General features: G+C 40.5%; 1 protein-coding gene across 2 annotated transcripts; it reads right to left on the reverse strand.

Annotated features, from left to right (window-relative positions):
- Positions 1-13,690: 13,690 nt before the first annotated feature.
- RBM24 (RNA binding motif protein 24) lies at positions 13,691-23,559 on the reverse strand. Of its 2 annotated transcripts, XM_014940952.1 has the most exons (4): positions 23,244-23,559; positions 22,106-22,160; positions 16,701-16,752; positions 13,691-15,839 (listed from the first exon to the last, which is right to left on the reverse strand). In XM_014940952.1, exons 1-4 carry the CDS (start codon positions 23,389-23,391, stop codon positions 15,438-15,440), a joined length of 657 nt encoding a protein of 218 aa, XP_014796438.1. In that variant the 5' UTR covers positions 23,392-23,559; the 3' UTR covers positions 13,691-15,437. The 2 variants fall into 2 exon arrangements, with proteins under 2 accessions (XP_014796438.1, XP_014796439.1); XM_014940953.1 differs by lacking the exon at positions 16,701-16,752 and having other exon boundaries at positions 23,244-23,535.
- Between the last annotated feature and the right edge of the window lie 147 nt (positions 23,560-23,706).

The following is a 23,706-nucleotide window of genomic DNA, read 5'->3' on the forward strand; positions in this document are numbered from 1 at the left end:
TTTAAGAAAATAATAGGGTCAGGTCAAATGATTTACAATACAATCTGATAAAATACGAAATGAGACAGAGCTAGAACATCTGCAAGGGAAAGTTATGCACGTCTGGCATAGGGAAAAATACCTGGACTGAGTGAGAAGAAATGTTCATGGTGCAAATTAATTGTTTTTAAAGTAAACATTTACATTAACTTTTCAGACACCTGTATTTTAAAAAAAGATCTTTTGTTTTGGAAGTCCTTGACATTATATTCCCCTAACAGGAACAATTAACCAAAAGCATAAACATACAAGAAATTTTACATTTAAGATTTAGTGTTGCACTTTTTATGCTTAAGTAAATTTCTCTTTTGGAATAAGAAATTTCAGCTTCCCTTCATCATTTTTCCATGATTAGCAGCAGGCTAGACAATTTATTGTTCTACATTCTGGTGTAAATATAGATGGCCTCTGTTTTGTTTTGTTTTCTTTTAAAAAAAAAAAAAAAGAGTTTATGAGAAATGAGTGCAGGTGCACATATCTGAAAAGAAGTGAGATAGTGGATTTGAGAAATAATGGGGGAGGCACCGTACAACTGTTTTTTCAATGCATTGCCTTTGATAGTTGAAATAGCTCTGCTTTCTATAGGTCCTTCTTTCCAGAAGATCTTTGCCAGTTGCTTTGCACCACCTTGTGACTTGGGAGCATTTCCCCCCAAGAAAGTTGTCCAGATTTGTGTAGCCATAGACCTTGAAAAAGAAGAATTTCAGTTGCAGAAGGAGACCCGTTTGGTCAGTAATATTTTTAATTAAAATGAGGCACTGATGGAGAGACTGACTTTGCAGGACCTCCTACAACAACAGCATGAATTTCTAAATCCAGACAAGCCACTATGAAGTCTACAAACTGCCAGTATGCCTAGGTGGCTCCATTTAAATGGAGTGCAATACTTCAGTTTCACAGTTGTCATGGTTCCCCCATGTGCTGCTTTTTGAGTGATCTTACTCCATATTGTTTCTCAAAAAATCCCAGGGTGGGGTGCTTCCTACTGCTTCTCAAGAATGAGAATGGCACGAGAGATTTCACTACTGATGATTTTTTTTCAGACTCTGGGGAACACACTGAGCATCACTAATATTTCTTTTTCCCCTCCTCTCCTCTACACCAAGTCATTATCAGAAGAGGACACAAAGTTCATCACAAATGCAAACATGGACCTACCCTTTTCTTCTTTCTAGCACATCACATTGAACAACAAATTTAGTTTATTCAAGTGACACTGTTAATAGGCAGCTTATAGAAAACCCAGTTAGGATTCCATAACTATTAAGTGCCTCACGTGGTCAGATTTCATTTTACTTTTGCCAAAATACGGAAAAAGGAAGGCCACTAGCTTTGAAATTGAATTTTGAGTACATTTAATTAGATGGCAATTATGTATCCTATAACCATACAGGTTTGGGGCAAAATTTTACAAAGCCAACATAACATGAAAGCATTACTTGCCTCTTAAAGGGGGAAAGAATGCATGAGAATAACTACCAAGTGTGTGTCTGAACTGTCACTTATAGAGTTAGGAGGAATCTGTGTATAAATTTTTTTTCTTGACCATCAAAGTCAAAGGATTGACATATACCAAAGTATATTTCTTAAAAATACATACAGCCTTTTCCATGTCAGTTCCAGAGGCTAAGGATCAGGGACACTGCTGGGCTAGCGATTCCAAACTGTAAACTGAAATTAGCTGAAATTTCTTCTCAATTTCAGAGTTTGCACACAATGTGGGAGACTGGGCTGTACTTAAGAGAACAGAGAACAAGGCACATGAGATCTGTGAAACAGCAGGAGATGAGATTTGATTATCTGATCATGGATCACTGTATTTTTACCAGCTTGGTGATTTTACGCCGTGCTCTCCTCCTCCTCTCAGCTTCCCAGCATTCACCAAGAGCCAAACAAAATTTTCAGTTTGGTGCAGGAAAATCCTGAAAGGACTTGGATTAGATTCCTATTAGGGCAGAAAGAGGCTTTGGAAATCTGCTGTCATCCTATCAGCCCACAGAAACAGTCCAAAATACGATATTCTGGGGGAGAGAATGGAAAGCATCTAGAGCACCAAATGTGGCAGCTGGAAGCGATTTAAAAAAATACACAAGATGGGTTGGCCAGTCATGTTATGAGGGGTAAGAGAGGCAGCTGGGAGATTTAAAAGGAAAGGCCTGAGAGCAGCTGAGAGATGCCAGCAGTCTGTTAGCGAGTGTCTGAGAGCTAAGTGGCTGTGTGTGATGAGAAAACACGCCAAAATGATATGAAAAACAGCTGGAAAAAAACAGAATTTCAAAGCCTCTGAAACAGGGATGCATATGCAAATTCTGCTAACACTATTGAATGAGTAAATGAATTACTTTTTTTTTTTCCTGCTCTCTGCTTTCGTAAGTTCCTCTTTTTTTCAACAATTGGCCTCTTTCTGCAGAATCTATAAGAGTCCTGTTCTGCTGCCTCCTCCTTCTCTTGATCTTCTGGGTTTTGGTTATTTCTCCACAAAAAATAGGTATCTGTGAACAATACTGTTCACTTAGTAGTAGTCTCTTAAACCAGTATTTTAACTGTTTATTTTTCTATTTCCTGACCTTATCAAGACTTTCCCTGCTTATCATTCTGAACGTTAAAACACCTCAGTGGAATACCATTCTCTGTGAAGGAAATGTGCTGGTAGCAGTTGATTTTAATAGTTCCAAATCTCTTTCTGCGTAGGACCTATAAGATTTAGATGGCTTTGTGATCCAGAGGGCTAGCTGGTGGAGTTGGCAGCCTTAAAGAGTCTGATGAAAAGTCACTAGAATTTGGCAGGGTCTAAAGCAAGCTTCCCATAAGAAGAACGTGGTGACTTTGGAAAGTAAACTATAAAAATGCACAGTGGGGCAGATTTTTAAGGCTTTATGCATGACTGCACCTGTATTTTTGCATATATTTTATAAAGGACCTTAAAGATCATCTAGTTCCAACTCCCCTGCCACAGGCCGGAACACCTCCCACTAGACCAGGTTGCTCAAAGCCCTGTCCAACCTGGTCTTGAACATCTCCAGGGATGGGGCATCCACAACTTCCCTGGGAAACCTGTTCCAGTGTCTCATTACCCTTACAATCAAGAATTTCTTCTTAGTATCTAACCCAAATCTCCCTTCTTTCAGTTTAAAACTGTTACCCCTCGTCCTATTGCTACATTCCCTAATAGAATCCCTCTCCACCTTTTCTGTAGGCCACCTTTATGTACTGGAAGGCTGCTATAAGATCTACCTGGAGCCTTCTCTTCGCGAGGCTCAACAACTGCAACTCTGTCTTCATAGGAGAGGTGCTCTAGCCCTCTAATCATGTTTGTGGTCCTCCTCTGGACTCATTCCAATATGTGCATCTCCTTCTCCTGTTGGAGGGTCCAGAGCTGGACACAGTACTCCAGGAGGGGTCTTACCAGAGCAGAGTAGAGGGGCAGAATCATCTCCCTTGACCTGCTGGCCACACTGCTTTTGATGCAGCCCAGGATGTTGTTGGCTTTCTGGACTGTGAGCACACATTGCCATCTCATGTTGAGCTTCTCATCAACCAACATCCCCAAGTACTTCTCAGGGCTGCTGTCAATCCATTCTTTGCCCAGCCTGTGTTTGTGCTTGGGATTGCCCCAACCCACTTGCAGGACCTTGCACTTGGTCTGGCTGAACTTCATGAGGTTTGCATGGGCCCACCTCTCAAGCCTGTCCAGGTCCCTCTGGATGGCATCCCTTCCCTCCAGCATGTCAACCACTCCACACAGCTTGATGGTGTTGGCAACATGAGGGTGCATTCAATCCCACCATCCGTGTTGCCAACATGGATGTTACATGTGTTAAATAGGACTGGTCCCAGCACCAACCCCTGAGGAACGCCGCTTGTCATTTCTTGCCACTTGGACATCGAGCTGCTGACCACAACTCTTTGAGTGTGACCATCCAGCCAATTTCTTATCTACCAAGTGGTCCATCCACTAAATCCATGTCTCTCCATTTTAGAGACAAAGATGCCATGTGGGACACTGTCAAATGCCTTGCACAGGTCCAGGTAGATGATGTCAGTTGTTCTTCCCTTATCCACTGATGCTGTGAACCCATCATAGAAGGCCATCAGATTTGTCAGGCATGACTTGCCCTTGGTGAAGCCATGTTGGCTGTCACCAGTCACTTCTTTATTTTCCATGTGTCTTAGCAGTGATTCCAGGCTGTATACAATAGCATGTTCTTTACCTTTGAAATTATGGCTCTGCTGTTCTTCAGCTGTGAAGGCAAGACACAGTATGTGTGTACTTTTTTTTCCATACATCATAAGGAACAAAGAGCTTATGTGAAAAGAAGAGATCTTAATAGATTCTGTCCCATCAAAAACTGAAATGCAGCAACATGAAAAGAGCAAACATGCTGTCTAGCTTCTCTAAAGCTGTTTGATAATGACCTCCAATAAACTAGAAAATGCTAGAGCGCGTAGTCTCAGCTTAAAGCCTGCAAGAAGAAAAAATAGCAGGCAGAGAGAACGATGCAAAGAAAGTGAAAGAGAGAATGGAGATAGTCAATATTTATTTGTCAACAACAATAAAACCCTAATCAGGCAGCAAATTCTTGATAGCTTCCATGCTGCCTGACCTACACTGTTATGTCCAGGAAGAGCAGCATCAGTTTTGGAGGTCATGAAAGTAGACTCACAGAACAATAAAATAATAGAGTAAATTGAAAGCAGGAGAAAATATAAAAATGCAGATTAAAATATATTAGATTGAGCATTTTGTGAAAGACACCTGAATTACAACTTATTATTGGTGAAATCTAACTCCCTGAATGATTACAACTTATTATTGGTGAAATCTAACTCATTATGTAGCATATACCAACTATTTTAACTATTAACTATTAATAGTTAACTATTTTAATGATTTCTTATTTATTTAAGAAAATAATAGGGTCAGGTCAAATGATTTACAATACAATCTGATAAAATACGAAATGAGACAGAGCTAGAACATCTGCAAGGGAAAGTTATGCACGTCTGGCATAGGGAAAAATACCTGGACTGAGTGAGAAGAAATGTTCATGGTGCAAATTAATTGTTTTTAAAGTAAACATTTACATTAACTTTTCAGACACCTGTATTTTAAAAAAAGATCTTTTGTTTTGGAAGTCCTTGACATTATATTCCCCTAACAGGAACAATTAACCAAAAGCATAAACATACAAGAAATTTTACATTTAAGATTTAGTGTTGCACTTTTTATGCTTAAGTAAATTTCTCTTTTGGAATAAGAAATTTCAGCTTCCCTTCATCATTTTTCCATGATTAGCAGCAGGCTAGACAATTTATTGTTCTACATTCTGGTGTAAATATAGATGGCCTCTGTTTTGTTTTGTTTTCTTTTTAAAAAAAAAAAAAAGAGTTTATGAGAAATGAGTGCAGGTGCACATATCTGAAAAGAAGTGAGATAGTGGATTTGAGAAATAATGGGGGAGGCACCGTACAACTGTTTTTTCAATGCATTGCCTTTGATAGTTGAAATAGCTCTGCTTTCTATAGGTCCTTCTTTCCAGAAGATCTTTGCCAGTTGCTTTGCACCACCTTGTGACTTGGGAGCATTTCCCCCCAAGAAAGTTGTCCAGATTTGTGTAGCCATAGACCTTGAAAAAGAAGAATTTCAGTTGCAGAAGGAGACCCGTTTGGTCAGTAATATTTTTAATTAAAATGAGGCACTGATGGAGAGACTGACTTTGCAGGACCTCCTACAACAACAGCATGAATTTCTAAATCCAGACAAGCCACTATGAAGTCTACAAACTGCCAGTATGCCTAGGTGGCTCCATTTAAATGGAGTGCAATACTTCAGTTTCACAGTTGTCATGGTTCCCCCATGTGCTGCTTTTTGAGTGATCTTACTCCATATTGTTTCTCAAAAAATCCCAGGGTGGGGTGCTTCCTACTGCTTCTCAAGAATGAGAATGGCACGAGAGATTTCACTACTGATGATTTTTTTTCAGACTCTGGGGAACACACTGAGCATCACTAATATTTCTTTTTCCCCTCCTCTCCTCTACACCAAGTCATTATCAGAAGAGGACACAAAGTTCATCACAAATGCAAACATGGACCTACCCTTTTCTTCTTTCTAGCACATCACATTGAACAACAAATTTATCCTTCCACTAAACACACACACAGGTGTTGGAGTGTGTTCTCATACTACAAACTTCAGAGCAAGTCAATGCCCAGTAGAGCAAAGTGCTGTTTGGAGGGTTTACATGCAGCTTGCTCTGCTCAACAGCAAGGCCTTCGTGAGTTGTTCTCTGGGGTAGCCAAATGTTCTTGCAAACACAGGTAACCCTCTAAATATCAGGATCTGTGAACAGCACAGTAAAACAGTCCTTTTTTTGAGATCATTGCTGTTTTAGAAATTAAATCGGTTGGAATAATTAAATCTTTTACCTGTATGACTGACAGCAGTTGAGAGCTTGAAGGTAACCCTGCCTAGATTTAATGACATGCCAGTGAGAAAAAATTATGTTTTAATGTCGGCATATTTATGACTTTGTCCTTGGGAGTCACCAAGCGGGCAATAACTACCCTCATTCTCAGCCAGTTAAGACCTAGAAGATCTGCTCTTAGTTTTTAAACTCCAAACAATCATACCGTCCTCATAAGTGCATGAAATACCACTGTAAATGTCAAGAATCCATGAAAATCTTTTGATGTTTTCAAGTAGTAGCGCTTTCATCACCACCACCAAGCAGACTGTACTTCTGACCCTTTTAGAGTAAACCTCTCTGGCCTCCAGAAATTCTCCCAGGGTATATTCATGCAGATCTTCTGTTTTCAGTCTGGGCCCTGGCTCCAGTCCCTGGGTATTGAGCTCATCTTGATGGTGCCCAAAGCTTGCTGTTCTGTTCTCTCTGCAGCAACCACGCTCTCCTGCTCAAACCAAATATCATTACTACAGTGCAGCCGCATTTCAAATAAACCATATCTCAAATGCAATAAAAGACGGAGTAGAGACAGTGCCTGCTCCTCCCTAATAGTGCCATTCCCTGAGTTTAGGGGAAGCCAGATTCCTTGAGGCTCCTCCACACGCTCTGTTTGTATCTCTGCCAACCTGTATTCTTAGAGAACTGCTGGCAAGCGCTGCTGCCATTGTTGGGATCAGACTGAGGCGCTCCATACGGTTTGCATTATATTGAAAACAAAATACGAGATCTTTGAAATCAGCTTCATTCTTTGAAGTTCCAGTGGGCACCAAGACTTTCTTCCCCAGAAGGACACTACAGTGCTGCTTTGTTTGCCCTTTGTGTCGCCTTTATTAAGCCAAACCAGCGCATTCACACAGGAAAGCCTTTCAGCTGCAGTGTGCCCTCCTCAGCTGAGCTACGGCAGCCACGTCAGGGCTGACATGAGCCCTTTGAAGGCTGATGGGCACACTTCTGTTTTCACACTCAGCTTCTGCTCTCAGAGCTTTACATTCGACTCTAATTTCTTTTGGCAAGATCCCAGGTGTTGCTAGAGTAGACAGGAAAATTGCTGTTCTTGATAAGGTCAGAGGAAAACCCGTTTCAAGGTATAGTCGTGTATGTGGAACTGGTGACATTTACAGAAGAATAAAGCCCGGAGATCTTTGTACTCTCTCTTACATGAAAAATTATGATGGCACTCAGGTTAGTGAAAGGATGCACTTTACAGAAAATGAGAAAAGAGTTTACTTGATAAAGTAATTCTGTAATGGAAAAAAATCCAGTATCAATGAAAATCAGGAAAGAATAATGCATAAACTTGCATACTATGATACCTAAGAATTGGTTTATGAAGAGCACATTTTCCTTATATAGTGTTCATAACATATACTCATGCCAAGGAATGCACACTACTCTGTAACTGCATGCATATTGAAAAAGAAATCGTAGACATTCCTTGTCACACTAATGTGCTACTTACCATCTTCCAAGGATAGGAAGAGAACATACTGGACAAAAGAGAGCAGCCCACTGTTAAGGTCCATCATTGTTAGTGTGATAAAAAATTATAATTGAGACTGACCAGCACTTAAAAAAGCTTTGGACATACCTTGAAAAAAACTGCTTGTGTTTCAACTTGGTTATGCTTGGGTTGTTCCTCTTGCCCGTGTGTACATGTCCGCATAAAACATTCCCAAATTGTCTGACTGTCCTTAGTGAAAACAAGATTTGCCTCTAGACTTTAATTACTTCTGGCTTCATTGAGAAATATTGCTGGTGAACAAATTAGGAGATGAATTCCAGCGGTTTGAACAAATAGCCAGGGAATCCCAATTTTTGGCAACGGTATGGTATCCACAGCCTCGAGCAAGTAATCAGTCCTCCTTTTGAAGCAGCTGGAAAGTGCACTCGTGTTTCTGTTGAAAACCATTCAGTTGTAGTGGTTCTTTTCAGGAAAAAATCAGAACATTCTACTTTCATACGTTCTAAGTGCAGGGATTTTTTTTTAAAAAAAAAACAATTCATGATTTGTTAAATAGCTTATTTAGATGATCAAAACAAAAAATGTTTAAAAAATTACCTGATTTTTTTCTGGAAGGGAATTTTGTTTATTGCACTATTTTAAACTTCAGCTTATTTTTGTCATCACTACAAATCCAGACCAAAAAAACCCCACCAAACAGTAGAAGTTTTTCACAGGATGGCAAAATCCCTTATCAGCAGTGCTGGATAAAAACAGTTTCTGTTCTTCAAGTGTGTGGTAAAGATTGATTCATGTCCTTCGCAAGTGCAGTGACAAAACTCTTTTAACAGCTGATTGACAGATGATGGATTCACTGAGCTTTGCTTATGATCTGCCTCTGTCAGTTTTGGTTTGTTGACTTCTTTTGCTCTGGTTCAAATGGAATCAGTGAGTTCAGAAGAAAGTGAGCTGTGGATAGGAAGAGCTCTTTTGTAAACGTTTTTCCAGATTTCATAAAGTTCAGATAAGTTTGATGTGAAAGACCGTGGGGTTTTCATAATGTAACTAAACATTATAGCAAGTTTAAGTCTTAGGTAGGAAGTGAGTGGGCACCTGCAAGAGCTCTTGCCCTGTATATAAGTGGGGAGCACAACATCCATATTAGCCACATCTAGACAGGGTGGAAAAAGGAGCACCTGTGAAGTTTGGTCCCAAGATTAATGTGAGGGTACTGAGCTAAAGAGTATATATATATATGTATATATCTCAGAGACCTCTCACCAATTTATTTGGAGAGCATCTTTTGACTTTCAGATGCTTGGTGATGAAACAGTCTTTGGTGAGTTCCTCCCTTTTCCCAGTCTGTTTAGGTCAAAAATAATGATAATGTGAGCTAGTCCAAATTCATGGCTTATCTCAGCAAAGTTGGCACATGGAACTGGGAAATGTTGTAGAGCTAATTTGTGTTGAGAAAAGCTGATAGTTGTTCTGTGTGCACATCTGTATGTTTGAACGGAGTCATGATTGTCATTTTCTCCTTACTCTTTGACACTATGTCAAGCTTATCTTTTCCTTATAATTTTGGAGATAAAAAAGAATATGCAAAGAAGCTCCCAAAGTCCCAATCATCAGTCATAGTAAGCATTTTGTAAATTCCCACACATGCTATTTTCAAAGTCCTTAAAAATCTTTAGTTGCTGCTACTGTAAGGTGTTTTCTTGGTTTCTCTAAATGTAGTATATAACAACATAACCAATCTGTTCCTCAGGATCTTTATGCCCAATAATATGGTGGCATGAATGTAGTAAACTTAAAGCTTAAAAGAGCACTTCCCCATTGTTTTCAGGCATATACAAAGAACAGCTGAAAGTAAACTTCTAGCACGCGTCTTGTAAAATAGTCTTGCTAACCAGTAAGCTGTAATATGTAGTAATATTAAATGTAGTATAAGGCTGAGTGGTTTTCCTTTTCTTGCATCATCCTGTTCTTGCCATTTTTCTTACTGTAACCCATTTACAGCATTGTATATTTTGGTGATAGCTGCAAGGCCAAATTCCATCCTAATTGTCAGTTTTTACTTGCTCATAATTTTTTCATAAAAAAATTCCTATGGGCTTGAGCTTTTTACAGTTAGACTTTGCCCAGAGCTTGTTTTATTGCCAGTTTGAGGAAGTGTAACCTAATGGTTTGAAGTTCAAGCACACGGGAAAACACAAACCAGAAGTTACATACTTTGCAATCTGATTACACTGCTTACATTTATTTATACCAAAAAGCTAGAAAATAAATTGAAATTGAACCAAAGACAATTCAGATCATATGTGCAGGCTCTTTAGAACTGAAACATAAGTTCAGAAGAGAATGCTTTTTCTCACAAAGTTTTGAGCATAACTAAGGAATTGCTCAGTTTGAAATGGCTCAGCATCTGATGAACAAGACTAAGAGGTGCTTTGAGTGGTTGCATCATTATTTTAATCCTAATACAGGGCTTTCTTGTGTTTGAAAAATCCACAAAAAATAGATACAATGAACTCCAGTAATACCAAGTTATGTCCAAGAGTTAATAGGAAAATACAAATAATAGGAAAAACTACAATTCTAGCAGCCAGCTCAACAATGTACGTGTTCAAGGTATTACACCTTTTTTAATCTACGCATTCCTTTGCGTTGGTTCCTAGTTTCAACTTCTCCCTCCTCTAATCCGTCTACAAGGAACTCAGCACTGGTCACTTTTCAGTGCAAAATCTCTTTGAAGGTTTTGGTAATGCAACTGGAAATTGTATTGTGTGCAATTTCTTGTTTCTTACATATATGCCATCTCCCAAGTAAAATGCTAACAACGGTATTCACATATTTCACAATTAAGTGCAGCTATTTCTTGGTTATTTTATTTTGGTCCTGGTAATATGAACTATTTGCATTTCATGTATGTGAGGTGTTATTGAGGTGTATTTTATGTACAAAGGTCTCTTCAGCTGCTTGTTTAGCAAAAAACAAGCTAATGTTTATGTTGTATGCCCAAAGCTAGGTTTGCTCGTGAAACTTGCACATTTACTTTGTCAAGTTCTAGAGCCAGCGTGCAACTGACCTTTATAAACTGCAATCGTAAACTTTTATGATGCTCCTGTTGTGGCTTACCAGAATGCAGTTCCCCTCCGGGGGGTTGAAGCATTCCCCTTCACACCTGACCCTGGGGTGTCTGTCACCTCCAGATGGAGGCAGGGGAAGGCCCAAGGACATTGTCAGAGGTGTATATAAGTAGGGCAGAGATGCTTTCTTCATCCTATATCAATTAATAGGTTACTGTGCCACACGGTTTCCTGAGCAATCCTCTGTCTTCCACTAAGAAGGACTTTCGGTTTTAATTCCTACTTGATACCATGTCTCGTAGGCACACCCTCTCTCGGGAAGACCAGGGTGGGGTAATGGGAGAACAGAGTAGAAAATGGCATTTATTGTTTCTTACTCATCTCTCTGCTGGGTGTTTACGTGCTGCTTAGCAGAAAGAACACTACGTTGTGCTTTGTGAGGTTGCAGATCTTAAGGTCAGATGATTGCAAGAGATAGTTTGGCAACACTTCTCAGCAGCCAGGCTGTAAGCGGGCATTAAGACCAGACCATGACAGCTTCAGCCCAGGATGTTAGTGAGTGTACCAGTTCCAGACAACTCAGTCTCATAATCCTCCATGGTGAAATGAAGTCTGACCCCAAGACTAGGAAAAGTCTCCTCTATTGTGTCAATTTAGCTTCTGTCCTCTTTTGTAGAAAAAAAAAGACCACTTTTGTGGATGAAAGAACAGGTCAAATTCTGCAGTGAAGCCTGTGCTTCTGCTGAAGTCACTAAAAGAGTGACAGCTGCAGTAATCAATTTCAGTATGAAGATTATATGGACATCCCCCCCATTCCTCAAAGAACTGGCCAAGACTATCATGCATTTCACACAGGCTTCTTTCAGGCATGGGGTAGCAACTGCTTTTGGCCATTAGTGGCTTGAACTGATATTGAAATGTTGAGTATTCCTAAAGATTACAAATCCATCATCAACTGGATCCAATGCTTCCCAGTTCAAGTACTGTATGCAAAAAGGTGCCTTAGCCTTGAGGTTTTTAATAACACCACTTTGTTCTTACAAGAAGAGATCAAGGACAAAAGAAACTTCCAGGTGCGGAAGGGGATTGATTCAGGGACCTCTTAAGGGATCTCAGTCCATGATAAGTCCATGGGACCAGATGGGCTGCACCCAAGGGTACTAAGAGGACTGTTGTCATTGTGAGACTGCTCACAAAAGGTCACAGAGATTGGGGAGGTCTTCTGTGGCTGGAGAAAGATGATGCACTCATCTTCAGAAAGGGCAAGGAGGACGATCTAGGGAACTACAGAACAATCATGGAGTGAGCAATCTTGGAAGTAATTTCTGTACATGTGAAGGAGAAGGTGGCGAATGGGAGCAGCCAGCATGGATTTACTAAGGTAAATCATGCCAGACCGACCTAATTGCCTCTTGTGATGAGATGGCTTCAGCTATCAATGAGGGGAAAGGAGAGAAAGTTGTCTACCTTGCGTTTAGCAAGGCTTTCCATTCCACTCAGAATCCTTGCATCCAATTTCAGATGGGCCTGTCTAGATAGGCAAAAAACTGACTGGATCACCGGTCAAAAGCACTCATGCTCAGTCCAGAGGCTGGTTACAATGGAGCTCCTCAGGGGTCTGTCCTGTCTGATAGCTTTATCAATGACCTGGAGGAAGAGACAGGATGCACTATTATTAGGTCTGCAGAATGATGATACTAAATGGAGGGTGTGGTTGAGATGCTGGAGATCAGGCCTGCCATTCAGAGGGATTTAACACTCCCTAAAGGACTAGGCCAACAGGAACCTCATGAAACTCAGCAAGGACAAACAGGGAGTCCTTTATCTCAGACAGACGAACCCCCTGCGTACCCCAGGGCATGACTGGCTTGGTAGCAGCTCTGCTAAAAAGGACATGGGAGGCTTTTGGGCAGGCTGACCAGGAGTCAGTAGTAAACTCTGGCACCAGTGAAAGCACATCAGACTGTATGAAGAGGAGCACAGATGGCAGATCAAGGGAATTGATTATTCCCTTTTACTGAGCACTCATTAGACCACAGCTGTCATAGTGGGTCCAGTCTTGAGTCTCCCAGTACATGAAAGCCATTGATGAACTTGAACAACTCCACTGGAAGGCCAACAGAATGGGTAGAGGTTGAAGCATGAGACGTGTGAGGAGAGGCTGAGGCACTGGGGGTTGTTCAGCCTACAGAAGACAACAGCAACTTTCCAGTTCCTAAGAGGTTACTGAGAAGACAGGGCTGGGCTCTCTGCCAAAGAATGGGAGACGAAGGTTTTAAATGCACAGGGGAGGCTCTGGCTAAATAGAAGGGGAAAAAAAGACGCTATGAGGATAATTAGGTAGCGGACTATATTACCTACGGGGTTGTGCAGCCTCCACATGGAGGATTTTAAGACTTGACTGGACAAAGTCATAAGCAACCTGAGACCTCCCAAAGTCCCTTCTACTCTGAATTGTTTTATGATAACTCTCAGGATGGATCTTCTCCATCTTTGTAGAATTTCCTCCATGTAATACAGTTCATATCAGTCTATGTATTTAAATTCAGTGCATATGCGCTGCTATTCACCCCACAGAGCAGGAAAATTACATAAAGGGTTGCCCCCCTAGTTTTAACTAAACAAGATCTAAGACAATTATAGCAAGAACATCATTAGACGGAATGCGACAACATTTTTTTATTGTTTTAATACGAGTGAATAGATTAAGAGATCTGAAATGTTGTAAAGCAATATACATACTGAATAAATAATATGCACAGGAGAGTCATGTCTACATTATAACACTGGCTAGTATTCAGAATACTTAAAATAAATCCAGTGACATTGGATAAAGTCCATAAAAATGCTATCCTGTCTTCCCTTGTATGAAATTGTTCAAGTATAAAAAAATCCAATACAGTGTAAAATATTAAATTCCATTTCGGTCAAGAATAAAAATTGCAAGTATTGTAGTTTCACAGGACAATGTAAAGCAGCATTTTCTAGCAAAGGGAAAAATAGTCAGTCTACATACAGATGAGTGAGAAAACGGCACTAATGTATTTGAGAGGTCTACATGAAAAACTAGTAGAGGGAAAAAGAATGAACTAGCAATATTTTATGTAAAAACCTAAAAAAAGTGTTAATTTAAGAGTACCCTCATACAGTGCACATACTGAATTTAAATAAATCCAAGTCAACATCCTTAGTTAATTAGGTTAATATTTAATATGCTACATCTAAGCCTACTAAATAATTTATGCCATGAGATGAATACATAATTTTACAGTGTCACATCTAAAGTCGCCTTCTTTAGAGTGCAGCATAGTAAAACTTTCAAAATAAATATTTCTTTTTAAATAGCATAACAATTAAGGCACAGTATAAATCACATACCATTAACCCTTCAAGAACTGCAGTCTTGGTAACAAAAGTTGCCTTGTGTACTGTATGTTTGCTAATAAATATTTTAAATAGAATCCTGAAATAGATATTAAAATTGTACAAATGGTTTCAGAAAAGAAAATTCCCTTAAAACAGTTCTTAAAGGTTTTAATTCATTGAGCTTCTTCCTGCCTTTATTCACAAGTTACGAATAGATGCAATAAATAGAAAGAGAAGGCTGTTGTAGTAAAGGGCTGATCCTATTTTAGAATCAGAATAGCTGACACCAGCAGTTAAAGTTTCCCAAAAGTGAAACAGGATGGGGCGAGGGATTAGGATGTGACAAGCTCATCACATGAGCACGAGTGATGTGTTCTGTCCAGAACTGTCTGTGTTATTGATTGTCTCTACAGCTGTTGCACCCCTTACTTCCACATCACTTGCTCCATAGTTCCACTCATCCAGAGGACAGAGAAGAAAATAACTTTGGTGCCTGTCCGCCATCTTACTAGCCGGCCATCTTCCTTGGGTTGTTCGATGCCCGTTAGCGAGACAGTGAGAAGGTACTATCTCACGAAGACAACTTCGGAAAGCTAGAAAGGACCATCAGTGCTTTAAGTTTGTTTCCTCTTAAAATGGATAAAGGTTACATATTGCTGACTCAGTTTTTTCCCTGGTTTAAATTCTTCAAATACCATTTTCTTACTTATAAAAGGCAGTTTTTGCTTCCCTGATACGGTAAAAGATACACCTTTGCCTTTTTTTTTTGGTTCTCGTTTGTTTGTTTGAAAATATGAAGTCCCATTGCTACTCCTGCCACTCTTTCATGACAGTACAGTATTTTTTTTTTTTTTCCCCATTTTCTTCTGGCTTGATACTTGAAACTAGACATGCCACACTACCCCTCCCCTCTAACAACACGGTTTGGATGCATACTGTATGAAGACAGTGGAATAAAAATCTTTAGTTTCGCAATAGCATCGCTTTTCCTTAAAGCTCCTTATAGTTAACATCGATTGTCTCTGATATAACTACTTATACTGGAAGGCTGAAAAGAGGAAGAGAAAGAGCCGAGCTTCCTTCAGGAGTCCCATCTGCTATTGCATACGGTCTGTCTGCAGCTGTTGGGGCTGGTACTGGCCAAAAGCGGCAGCGGCCGCGGCGGCCGTCCCCGGGGCTGCTGCGGTGAGGGGCTGCTGCACGGCGTAGCCGTAGCCCCCCGCTGCCACGTAGCCGGCGGCGGCGGCCGGCGAGGCGGCGTAGGGGTACTGCTCGTAGGCGGCAGCGGCGGCGGCGGCGGCCGAGTACTGGGCATAGGCAGCTCCGGTGTAATCGATGTAGGGCGTAGTGGAAGCGGCGGCTGCCGCCGGCTGAACGTGGGGAATTACCACTCCCGGCTGGACAAAAGCCTGTGGATAGACATAGTGAGCGGGTATCCTGTTGGAAAGATGGGAGAGGGAGTTAGAGGCGGGAGGCGAGTTCAGCGCCCAAGCGCCACGTCCGTACTCCGAACTAAAACCAAACTCAATTTAGTTGTTGTTATGTGCATAGGGTTGCCACAATAACGAGACCCAATGGACCGATTCTCAGTTCACTGGCCCGAGGAGAAGCATCGCTCCAAAGCACAGCATTAGAGCCCAGTTAAACAGGAGTGTTTAATGTTGCTTGAGGACATTACGTTTAAGGCTATTAAACTCTTTAGAAGGACCAGGATTACTGATGCCAGTTTTAAGACAACTGTAAAGGAGTAAGCTTGGTTATTCCATCTGGAAAATTGCCGTATTTGTTTTTCAAAACACCTGTAAGTCATTTTTATTACCCTGCTTCTCACTTAACTACTCGACTCTTAGTAAAATTATTTCCTGCAATACTTTTATTATTAGTAACTGAGCAGTTTGACAGCACCGCTATAATGAGTTTGACAATAGCCAATAAGGCACCAAAATGGTTGAACCCTGACTTTATGTAAAGTCTTCTCGGAGAGGCGGGGGAAAGAGTGTATTGTGGCAACCCTACTTAAGTTGCTATGCAGACTCAGCACACATTAATTTCTCTGCAACCTCAGTCACCCTTATTAAAAATAAGAAAAAAAACCAACACAGGCGACAAAGGAGTTTAAATAAAGTGTGGTAAACACAGCAAGAATCACACTTTCCAAACGAACGATAGTGCAGCTCACTCCGTCACAAGAGGCCATTGAGGGGAAGCTACATAGATGCTATTAAAATCCATAACAGTGACTCCTAAGTACATGTGCATCACACTTTTATAAAGTCCGTAAGGACACAAGGGTCAAACCTGTTTGTTTATCAGGCCACTGATGTCCTGTTTTGTGCCAGCTTGTTTATTTCTATGCAAGACATACAGCATAGAGTTTTTTGGGAGATGGGCACAGGATTAAGTCTAAATAGATCTGGTGCTTAACAAAGGCAAAAAAACAAATTTACAGCTTAAGAAATAACCATTCTGAACAGTTCAGTACACGCTTTCCCATCTTCTCCAAGTCACAAAACTTGCCTCCTTAGCTTGTTTACTTAACCCTTCAGGTTTGAAAATTGGTCACATCGTTGTCTTAGCACACAAGTGTACATACAAGTTCATCTCATAGTTGCATTTTAACATATAATAGGATTTAAAAAAATAATATACTCATTATATTTATCATTTTACATTCATAACCCTGTCTTGCATCTGGATTCCCGCAGAGAAGTCCCTCATATATGCAACTCCCTTCCAGTCAGTGAATCTTTACAAATCCATCAAAAGCTGCTTGTGCAGTTTTACTACTATTTCATACTGAACTTTACCTTTACAGACAACTCTAAAGACTGCGCCAACCTTTTAGCACTCTGTAAGTGCAGATGCAAGCTGCAATGGTAAAAACTGTCCTCTTTTCTCTAAATTGAAGATTTAATGGAAAGCTTTTTTTGGTTTTGTTTGTTTCATTTTTAAAATAACTTCAAGACTCACTTAAGTAGTCAACAAGGTCAACAAAGTCAACATTTCAATCAGAAGGGACACTGTCAACTAGATTCATAGCAAAACATAGCTTAAAATAAGTGATAGGTTTTACAACAGCCTAGTTTTAAGAAAAAAAAAAGAGCTCAGTTGATTGAATAGGAATATTAGCAGAGAGAAATGTTCAGTTGCCGTGTTTAAGACATGAACACCACAATCATAAAAACCCAACACGTCAATGAAACTCATTTCCTTCTGTGTGAAGGGAGAAAAGAAAAAAAAAAAAAAGAGTGACAAATAGAGATTGGGAAGGGAAAGAAAACATAAAACAAAACCATCAGTTGGGTTTTTAACACTCACCTAATTTATGAAGTGATTAGCCAAAAGTGCATTTGAAGCATACTTAAGCTGGCTCTGTGCATTTAAATACACATCATTACCTGAGCTCTCCATCCAAAATGGATGAGCATAAACAAGCATTTTGTATTGGTCACCAATCAAGTACAATCCTGATAAATCTAACACCATGTTTTTTAAGTATTAAGGGAAGAGATATAAAACCAAATCTGAAGTCACCAAGAGCCTCTTCTGCATCATTAAGAGTCCATTTTAACATCACATCAAAGGAATCTTTACATACAGCATTTACGGGAGAGAGTAATTCCACCAGAAGAGAGAGTAAGCAAGTTTATCTAGATGCTTGTGTTGACTTGAGCTGATGCTACTAAGATTTTCTGAAGACGTTAGGGCATTCGGCCATATCCTTGAACAAGACAGAAAGATACATGTGCTCCCACTTAAACTCTTGTGACTTGTTTTATTTAAGCCAAGAAACTAACAGGTGGTGAAGTTATGAAACATTATCTGTTTGCCACATCTTACCCTACAATAAACATAAACCCTGTGCAGGCTCCTCACCACCATGCCATTTCACACATGATGATTGACAGCGTAAGCTGCAGTGGGGCTATTTTTGATCATCTGTCATGCTACAACTGTTTTGAGTCGAGTAAAATGGCTTTATATGGCCAAAGTAAATTTCTACCTACTGCACAGGCCAGCAAATGCAGGTCTCAGCCATTCAGAACCCAACTGCTTTTAATGCTCTGCCAGGTCAAAAGCTGAAAAAGCAATTCCCAGTTATGGTGGATATCCTTAGTATCCTCAGTTTTCAGTAAAAGCTGCTGCTTTTCATTAGAGAGTAAGAGTGTGAGAATTATACATGGTTTAAGCTTTATTTCCTGGCAGTACTTTTTTCTTTATCGTTTTATGCTTCTGCAATAATGAAAAAGGGAACCACATTTAACTTCAGCAGTAACTGTAGCTTTGGGATATTCAAAATTGAATGACACACTCCTGCCATGTGCCATAAGACTTTCATTATTGTTGTAACAGAAGATTTGTGTTTAACTAAGACCTCAAAAATAATCCTATAAGTAATAATAAAGTGAAAGCTAATTGTTTCCAAGACAGAAATAACTTTTTAGGCTAATGCAGAGAGCTGTGGCATATAGAAATTCAGCAGTAGTAGCACATCATTGACTCTCAACATTAAATTCTTGTGAAAGTAGATATTTAACTTTGATCTAAATTTTCTGCTTTGGCCGTTGCATGGCATCATCTGGTTTTGTAAGCATAATTAAAATTACATTTTCACCAATGCACAGCTTTCCTTATAGCAGAAATAGGTTACATTAACATCAAGACATAGAAGACGCTTAAATGCTTCCTTTTAAATTTATGCCTGATAATTAAGAGGTCATTTAGCATTCTGCAGGTTAACTTGTGACTGTTCCAGCTTCATTTCCTCTTTCCAGATAAGCCGTAGTCTAGATAGCATCAGCTAACCATTTGATAATGAATTTAACTTTGGACTTAAGTCTGGTCTTACTAAAAACAATGGGAATGTTCTCATTTTGATCTAGGTACAAGTTTTAGACAGAAAATAAAGGAAAAAAATGTCTCTGCAACAGAACGAGTCATATCCTACACCAGTACCTCTGTATAAACACATATTTTCCCACCAATATTAAAGCAAAAATTACAAAAGCAAAATGAGAAAAGCTATCTTGGAAAGCAAAGTCATCTTCCCCCTCCATAAATTCCTATTGAATTCAGAGATAGTATTTTAATAAACAATCTTGAAAACAGAGCTGTATAACTAGTCCTGTGATCGAACAGCTTTCTCCAAAACATACCAACAGTAAGAGGGGATGCTGAATGTAAAGAGCAGGGAGAAATGTTGTTTGGTGGATGAACTGATCTCTGCAGCAATGAATAAAGAAAAATTCCCAGCATTTTAAATGCTCCATGCATTGAAGCTAATCTAGTTTCTGGCTCCCTCCACCACAGTAACCTTGTACTTAATTGAGAATATTGTACTTCTGCATCTTCTCAGTAAAAGTAATCCAATTATTTTCAGTTTCTTGTTTGATAAGTGGGGAATCACATCAAAACATTGCTGACCATACCAGGATACGGCAGCACCTCGCTAATTTGCACTCTGGTAGGAATGAAATTACAAAACGTTTGGAGCTTTTGTATAGGGATTAGCAGAATATTGGTAGTGAATCACTACTACAGCCCATTTTACACAGGATATTAGTAAAGTGTACTTTTTAAAAGGTGCACTTCTAAAGAGGAACAAAGACTTTAAGGTGACCATATATTTCAGTGCAATCCATGTAACATCCTCTAAGTGTGAACTCTTTGATGAAAATAGATTCAAGTGAGCACTGAAACAACTGCTCTTATTGTCCAGGAATATAGTGAATGAAGATGTTCATTCATCCTAATGAATGCTGTTCTTCATCTGAACTACAATCTTTAGAAAAGGTACAGGTCATAGGAAATTTTGAGGAGAAGGCAGGATTAGTAATCTCCTTTCTTTGCACATAGCAAAAGAAAGGCAGAAGCCAAGGATTATAAAATGACCAATTTTCATATATATGTGACCCTGCAACCAACATTCCTTTTCTTCAGATTTACGTACATGGCATTAGAAATAAAACCTTGTTCAGCCTGCTGGGAGAATTTCCCTGACCTAAACACGATTTACATGCTCTATTGTTCGCTCTGGGTAAGGAAAGCAAGAAAGAGCCCTACATTCGCACAGTTCTTCTAGCAACAGATCGCCACAGGTTCTCCTTTTCTGTTGTGCTCAGCAAACACTCAGTCTCTCCACGGCTGATCCCCGGGCCGTCCACTGGTTCCTCTTTGCAACAAGTTGCTTCCACCAGCTCTGGAGACAGCGCGCTCCACCTCCTGCCTACCTGAGCAAAGGCATCAGAGACTGATGCCTGCACATACACCGTCGTCTCCTCACACTTAAAGAAGTCAAACAAAAGGCAGTAGAGGATAATCAGAAGGAAAAAAAAAAAAAGAAAAAGACAAAAAGTTTTCCACAACCTCCCCCAAGAATCAACATTCTCTTTTAAAAGTATGTAAAGTTTCTAGGAAAACTTTTTCCTACAGTTTTGAGGATAGGAACTGTTTCCTACCGTTTTGACAAATCAAACTACTGAGAAGCTATCGTTGCTTAATAACAGCTAGGTACAATATTCTAAAGCTATTCTAGTCAAATAAAATACATTTGTGACACATTTTCCCTCTTTTATTGTTAGCTTACTCATTAATTAGCAAAATGCATTATTTTGCAGGGAGTTTCTCAGTCAGTGTGCATTAGTTAAGTGACACTGTATGGAAAGTTTTAAAGCAGACTTCACCTCCTAATTAAATGCCTATAAGAAGCAAGAGTTAGATCTACTTAGGAATAGTATACTCAAGTAAAGGAGAAATGCGCTATGTATTAAAGACAGATTGAAGAAAAAAAAAATCTCAAATTAGAAAGCCCAAATGGACGCACATTGTTAATAAGGAGCTCCACACCCCTCCCAAAAACAAACCCCCCCAAAAAAAATTATGAACATGCAAGCAATACGTTGATTTACTTAAAAATCAAGAAGTCACACAATTTAGCACTCACTACAAAATATGGTTAAAAAAGTCACAGGCTACAGCTTGAAAGCAAGGAGAAAAAAAAAAAAGACCCTTTGCTCCCCATGGCAAAGTCACTCCTCAACAACAAAAACAAAATTAAAAAGACCCCCCCCAAAAAACTTTCACTACAGCTCTTTCAATTAAATAAAAGCACACAGTTTAGCTATCAACACCACTTCATTACTGTAATAAATAAATAAATAAAAAAGCACACGGAGGTCTATTGACTATATGAAAAAAAACATACATGCATCGTTAATCACCATTTTAGCTTGTTTGTGTTTGAGTCTACTGGTTACAGAGTTTAATTCCAAACAGAACTATTCCACCTCTTATCATCATATCCTTCTGATCAGTTATCTTAACTGTAAACGATCCCTGTCAGATTAGAAAGAGATAAATAACATTGAGTCAAGCTGAGAAAAGAGAAATGGGGCACAGCAATCTTGCATCAAGTCATACCTCCTTCTTTTATCATAGGGTCAAACGGGACTGGACTGCTTAGGTGGAAGGGACACGTCCCACACAACTTGACTCAGCTGCGGCATTTAGAACATGACCGACAAGGTGAGCGCATTTACGGGTATACATTTGTAACTCTGAGAACTTCAGCATTGCTGGTGAGTTTATAAGGCTGCTACTGCAAAAAGCCTTCAAGGATCATACTTTTTCTTTCCTTTTTTTTTTTAAAAAAAAAAAAGATTTTTTTTTCCTCCCCTATTTGAGGTCCCATTGAACAGACTTACCCAAAAGGCCTCTGTATAAGAGCTGGATGAAGCTGCTGGACACCAAAGGCAAAACCTATCAACAGAAACACATCACGTTCTCTGTATGGGTGTTCTTTTGGCCACTTATTTATGCTACATACACACACACACGCACACAAACGTAGAGCAACAGCCTTCACTAACGACCTCCAGTGGCAGTGTCTGAAAGGCTGCAGAACTACAAAATCTATCAGTCCCTATATAAACGAACACACATAAATGCAACAGAACTTAAAACCGTAAAGCACACACTTTCCTAGAGATGTTTAGAAGGATAAGCACAAGGTTTTAATTCGCATTTTATTTTGTGCTCCATTCTGGTCCCTAACTTTAGCCTCTGAAGGATTATTTTGTACTTTCTATTCATTGGTGTATCTGTGTACTTTCTCCAGACTTAAATTTGAGCTATCTCTACTCATGAGGGCTTGGCACGGGGCTCAAATCCTAACTTCACTTCTATTCTTCAAGCGCCCAAGCATAAACCCCTTCTTTCTTTGGTGGCCACTTCATCAACTCCCACAAGTGCTCCTCGGGCTGAGCATGGGGGACTTCAGGGCAGCCCCCCTTGGAGCACAAACGCGCACACACTCTGCGCTCCTGTCCCCCTTGCTGCAAAGCAGCAGTTTGGGAAGTGGCTGGGCCATCAGATTGGCTCAGATGTGGTCTTGGGAAGAGCCGTTTTCATTTTAAAGTCTGCGTAATACCTCCCATCTGTTTGAGGAGTCTGCATTAAGATATTGTTTGTATTAATAAGACCGCACACATTGGAAGCGATTCATTCCTAGGCCAATCTTTCCCTGCAACGATACTGTAAATGGTCAGGGCCACCACATTCCCAGCAGCAGGAATAACCAATGAAGTGTCTGAGCTGTGGAGGTCTTCCTGGGGAACTGCGGATCTTTTCTTTCCGATGGCTTTTGGTTTTTGAATAAGGCACGTGTACAAAATAGCCAGAAAGTCCCTACAGGCTGCATTGAAAAATCAAAACCCAAAGCACACCCACGGGGTGGGCGCGCTCCAGGGAGGTGCCAGACAGCACTACCTTTTTGGAAGTTTTTCCGCTCTTCGGAGACCTGAGGTAGAGGGAGAGAAAAGCCGTTGGGGACCGCTTCCTCACCTGGCTGCATGATCCGCGGCTTGGCACCCAGGTACGCCAGGTTCACGTTGGCTTTCCTGCCGTCGATGATGGGGTTGGGGTCTTTACAAGCCCTTTCCGCAGCAGCTCTGTCAGCCATGGTGACCTTAACGGGGGCGACGCGGCGCATCAGATCCCTTTCCGCGGGGAAGGAGAAGCTTGTTTCTCCCCCCCTATCCCTCCCTTAGGGCAGACACCCGGTTTGCGTGGCGTGGGGCCCCCCCCCCCACAACCCGCGGGGCGGCCGAGGGGCCGGAGCGGAGCGTCCCCGAGGGCCGGGCCGGGAGCGGGGCAGCGGTGGCCGGGGCAGGGCGGAGGGTGCGGGCCGAGCTCCGCCGCCGGCAGATAACCCCCGGCGCGGCCGTATCAGGGAGCAACAGGCGTTGCGAGAAATTAGGCAATTCCCCCCTCAATCTCCTTTTTCAGTCATTTCCCCCCCCTTCTT

This window comes from Calidris pugnax, unplaced genomic scaffold (assembly GCF_001431845.1).
Source record: "Calidris pugnax isolate Ruff unplaced genomic scaffold, ASM143184v1 scaffold8, whole genome shotgun sequence".
NCBI classification, from domain to species: domain Eukaryota; kingdom Metazoa; phylum Chordata; class Aves; order Charadriiformes; family Scolopacidae; genus Calidris; species Calidris pugnax.